Raw genomic sequence first — 5,892 nt, forward strand, 5'->3', positions numbered from 1 at the left:
ATAATAATAATAATAAAAGACAAGAGGAAAAAGAGCCTCAGGGGGAGGAAGAAGAGATAGGAAGTCATGGAGGAAAAAGGAACTGAGGAGGGCTGAGGAGGGAAAGAAGGCGTGAAGGGAACCGTGCCTGCCTTCCGTTGGAGGAACTATAAAAGGAACTCTCTCACCAAGTCTCTCTACTAGTCTTCCTTCACCGGCGATATGGTGAGCAACTCCTCCACTTTGGGTCTCTGTCTGAAAAGCTTAAAACTTCTTATCGTTTCCTTTTTATATTTAGAAATCTATTTCAGTTCGTAGATATAGATTTTCTTCGTTCATTTGTTTACGATGCTTCAAAATATTGGGAATATAATTCTTGATAAGTACCTTATTTGAATTTTATTTCTTTTTCATGATGTACTCGTTTAAGTAGTTCTAATTTGTGATTATAATTAGATATATTTTTAGAAGCAAAATATTTTTCGGTGAATTCTCTCTCTCTCTCTCTCTCTCTCTCTCTCTCTCTCTCTCTCTCTCTCTCTCTCTCTCTCTCTCTCTCTCTCTCTTTATATATGTATATATATATGTATATATATATATATATATATATATATATATATATATATATATATATATATATATATATATATATATATATATATATATACATATATATATATATATATATATATATATATATATATATATGTGTGTGTGTGTGTGTGTATGTATACATATACATATATATATATATATATATATATATATATATATATATATATATATATATATATATATATATATATACATATATATACATACATATATATATATATATATATATATATATATATATATATATATATATATATATATATATATAAAGAGAGAGAGAGAGAGAGAGAGAGAGAGAGAGAGAGAGAGAGAGAGAGAGAGGCGGGAAATGATAATCATCTTCACTGCTTGTTTTTCCTCGTTAAGAAACTCACGTATGAGAGCTATGATTTTATAGAAATGTATAAATAAATTAGTTCGTAGAACAGATTTCACAGGAATTTTTCACTGTTCCATTCTTTACGCCAGTTTTTAATGTTGAAAATTATCACTAGGAACTGTTAATGGAATCTTCCGTTCAATTAACAGCTGAGCATAAGTATAAAAGTAATAAGTAACAAGCTTTCATAAGTCCCTTTATAGTTTATATATCTAATGTTTGTTATAATGTTGTTAATGTTTTTAAAATATTTTACTTCATTTTTTCATTACTTCTTATATCGTTTATTTATTTCCTTGTTTCCTTTCCTCGCTGGGCTATTTTTCCCTCTTGGAGCCCTTGGGCTTATAGCATCTTGCTTTTCCAGCTAGGGTCGTAGCTTAGCTAATAATAATAATAATAATAATAATAATAATAATCTGATTCAAACAATAGGGAACTTCTTTCATATTTTAAATGTCACCCCATTGCAATGCTTTTGCTTTCAGACTTACGAAAGTACAAGCACTTGCTGGGTCTGTGACGTTAACGAGGTAGTTTTTCTTTCAATTGCATAACTGCAGCTGTTATTCATTCTTTTACGTTAACCGAAAGGTCACAACATCTCTCCATTAAACCGTGATATTATTGCTGAGAATATTTTTATCTTTTCTATTAGAGTTTAGTATTTCATTATTGTAGTTTTCTCTTTTGTAATAATCAATTATAATGCTTTGCGTAATTTACGCTATTTGATCAGCAATAGATCTCATAAAGTATCTGAGATAGTTTTCATTATTTAATTATTTATTCATTTGTTTATTTAAAGATTCGTTTATTCATTCATTTGTTTATTTAAATATTTGTTTATTCATTCATTGGTTTATTTAAAGATTTGGTTATTCATTCATTTGTTTATTTAAAGATTTGTTTATTCATTCACTTGTTTATTTAAAGATTTGGTTATTCATTCATTTGTTTATTTAAAGATTTGTCTATTCATTCTTTTTAAGTTTGGTTTATCTATTAATTTCAAAATTTATTTGTTTATCTCCTCATTTGAAATCATGAATATAGTTACAAAAGAACTAAATGACGAGTGCTTCTATGCGTACTATATATGTCCACTGGAATTATCTGTGGAACTATTGCATTTAACATTATTAGTTTATACAGTAGAGCTTAGCTGGGAATAAAGATATATATATATATAAATATATATATTTATATATATATATATATATATATATATATATATATATATAATGTACAATATATATATATAATATATATATATATATATATATATATATATATATATATATATATATATATATATATATATATATATCTGTGTGTGTGCGCGTATATATATATATATATATATATATATATATATATATATATATATATATATATATATGATAAATTTTTCCCATTTAGACATGTTTTTCATATTAAAAAAAGCCATATATTTTTGATACATTAATGTCTGGATTCTCTTAACGACCTCGGGATCAGAGCCCCAGGCAAAATCACACAAAGACAATAGCTTCTGACCAGCCGGGAGTCGAACCCTGGTCCAAGTGGTATGGCACTGTACATACGAGTTTCCTGGACCAGGGTTCGACTCCCGGCCGGTCAGAAGCTATTTTCTTTGTGTGATTTCACCTGAAGCTCTGATCCCGAGGTCGTTAAGAGAATCTAGACGTTAATGTATAAAAAATATATGGCTTTTTCAATATACATATATATATATATATATATATATATATATATATATATATATATATATATATATATATATATATATATATATATATTTATATATATATATATATATATATATATATATATATATATATATATATATATATATATATATATATATATAGCATAAGCAGTTAGACTCAAAGCAAAGCATCAATTTTATATTTTCATATATCTATTTCCAGAACATCTTACTCTTATCTATTGGAGTTCTTCTCCTCTCCGTCTCTGCTCTTGCTGATGGAGTCCATGGTGGCCATGGAGGAGCCATTAGTATTGGGCACGGGCTATCATCCGGTTTAAGAAGAGGGTACTCAGCACCAACTGTTGTATCGAGTGGAATACATGGTGGTATCAGTCATGGGGGTATCAGCCATGGAGGTATCAGTCATGGAGGTATCAGTCATGGAGGAGCAATTGAGCTTGGCCATGGTGTAACTCATGCAGAAGTGGTTGACCACGGTATCAGCCACGGAGGAGTTATTGACCATGGCATCAGTCATGGAGGAGTTATTAGCCACGGTATCAGTCACGGAGGAGTTATTGACCATGGTATCAGCCACGGAGGAGTTATTGACCACGGTATCAGTCACGGAGGAGCTTTTGATCATGGCATCAGCCACGGAGGAGTTATTGACCATGGTATCAGTCATGGTGCAGTTATTGACCATGGCATCAGCCACGGAGGAGTTATTGACCACGGTATCAGTCACGGAGGAGCTTTTGATCATGGCATCAGCCACGGAGGAGTTATTGACCATGGTATCAGTCATGGAGGAGTTATTGACCATGGCATCAGTCACGGAGGAGTTATTGACCAGGGTATCAGCCACGGAGGAGTTATTGACCACGGCATCAGTCACGGGGGTGCTATTAACAAAGGCATCAGTCACGGAGGAGTTATTGACCACGGCATCAGTCATGGAGGAGTTATTAGTCATGGAGGAATTATTGACAATGGTATTAGTCATGGAGGAGTTATTAGCAAGGGCATCAGTCACGGGGGAGTTATCACCCAAGGAGTTAGTCATGGAGCTGTAGGGCATGGTGTCAGCCATGGCAGAGGACTTGGTCATGGAGGAGTTGTAAGTAGAGGATATGGCTCCGGCGGTGTGAAGAGCACTGCTACGGCCACAGTTCATTTCAACCTTGGTGCTCCAGTAGGAAGGTATGGTGGTAGCTCTCTGGGACATGGAAGTGGTAGGAGCTTTGGAGGGACCTCTGTTGGAGTAGGACATAGTGGAATTGTTGGAGGAGGACATTCAAAAGACTCTGTGGTAGCAGTTAAAGGAGGTCATCTTGGAGGAGGTCATGGTGGAGTCATTGGTGGTGGAATTATTGATGGGGGTCATGTGAGCTCAGTTGGAGGAACAATCATTGATGGAGGAGTTATCAGTGGAGGATATTCTGTCCCATCCCATGGAATTAGCCATGGAGGCTCCACTGGTCTAGGCCATGGTGGTTCAATTGGAGTTAGCCATGGTGGGGCTGTTGGTCTAGGCCATGGAGGTTCAATTGGAGTTACCCATGGTGGGTCCGTTGGAATAGCTCATGGAGGTTCGGTTGGAGTTAGCCATGGGGGTTCAGTTGGAGGGGCAATCATCGATGGAGGTGTAATTGGCACAGGATACTCTGCCAATTCTATTGGTGTTGGACATGGAGGCTTAGTTGGAGGAGGAATCGTCAGTGGAGGACATTCTGTAGGATCAGTTGGAGTAGGACATGGAGGTGAAATTGTCCATGGGAGTCACGCCGGTGGAGTTATTGGAGGAGCCCATGTTGTAGACAACATTTCTGGTGGAGGCTATCACTAAAATCACTTACTTCAGAGGACTCAAAAAGGATAAGAAGTCTCACGGGAACATTTTATGTTCCCAACGGCTCATCAGTGACAGACCCTTCAACTCTTGACTTACAACGATTGAGGAAAAGATTTATGTGAATCACAATGTAAGATTTTATGTTATATGAATGTCAAAGTAACTTATTATACGTTGTTTTATAAGGTATGATATTTTGATAATAAATTATTTGTTTAGATAAACTGAATTTTAATTTTTTGAAAGTCATCCAATTTTGTCTGTTTCATTCGTGTATTGTGAATCTGAAGGAGGTATCACCTTCTGTGTCATCCGCTGAGACATAAAATGTGTCGGAATAACACCACTGGCTTTAACCATAACTCTTGGAAACCCAAGTAATCAACAGCCAGTCGAAATATTTATGATAATATCAATAATAATAATAATAATAACAGTGTGATGATCATGATGATGATGACGATGATGATGGTGATGATGATTGTATAAGAGTGCATCCTTTATACATATATTAGTACCATTGGTCAGTCATATCATTTTTACTACATTAGGTAAAATATATATATTTTGTTGGTTTTCAAATGATGAGGTTTCACAGCTATTTATTATTATTATTATTATTATTACTTACTAAGCTACAACCCTAGTTGGAAAAGCAGTATGCTATAAGCCCAGGGGCTCCAACAGGGAAAATAGCTCAGTGCGGAAAGGAAAAAAGGAAAATAAAATATTCTAAGAAGAGTAACAACAATAAATATCTCCTATATAAACTATAAAAACTTTAACAAAACAAGAGGAAGAGAAATAAGATAGGAGAGTGTGCTCGAGTGTACCCTCAAGCAAGAGAACTCTAACCCAAGACAGTGAAAGGCCATGGTACAGAGGCTATGGCACTACCCAAGAATAGAGAACAGTGGTTTGATTTTGGAGTGTCCTTCTCCTAGAAGAGCTGCTTACCATAGCTAAAGAGTCTCTTCTACCCTTACCAAGAGGAAAGTGGCACTGAACAAGTACAGTGCAGTAACCCCTTGGGTGATGAAGAATTGTTTGGTAATCTGTGTTGTCAGGTGTATAAGGATAGAGGAGAATATGTAAAGAATATGCCAGACTATTCAGTGTGTATGTAGGCAAAGGGAAAATGAACCGTAACCAGAGAGGAGGATCCAATGTAGTACTGTCTGGCCAGTCAAAAGACCCCATAACTCTCTAGCGGTAGTAGATCACATATAACGTGTTCTAGAATTAGGTATTTTTACTCTAACCCATATGACGTAATCAATATCCGATATTCTTTGTTTTCTTTTAACATTTACGAACAAGAGAATTTTACAAAATATGTAAAGCTATAAA

General features: G+C 34.6%; 1 protein-coding gene across 1 annotated transcript; it reads left to right on the forward strand.

Annotated features, from left to right (window-relative positions):
• Positions 1-193: 193 nt before the first annotated feature.
• On the forward strand, positions 194-4,723 carry LOC137655022 (uncharacterized). Its single transcript, XM_068388925.1, has 2 exons — positions 194-204; positions 2,908-4,723. Exons 1-2 carry the CDS (start codon positions 202-204, stop codon positions 4,534-4,536), a joined length of 1,632 nt encoding a protein of 543 aa, XP_068245026.1. The 5' UTR covers positions 194-201; the 3' UTR covers positions 4,537-4,723.
• Positions 4,724-5,892: the final 1,169 nt, after the last annotated feature.

Source organism: Palaemon carinicauda, chromosome 16 (assembly GCF_036898095.1).
Source record: "Palaemon carinicauda isolate YSFRI2023 chromosome 16, ASM3689809v2, whole genome shotgun sequence".
Classification (NCBI taxonomy): Eukaryota; Metazoa; Arthropoda; class Malacostraca; order Decapoda; family Palaemonidae; genus Palaemon; species Palaemon carinicauda.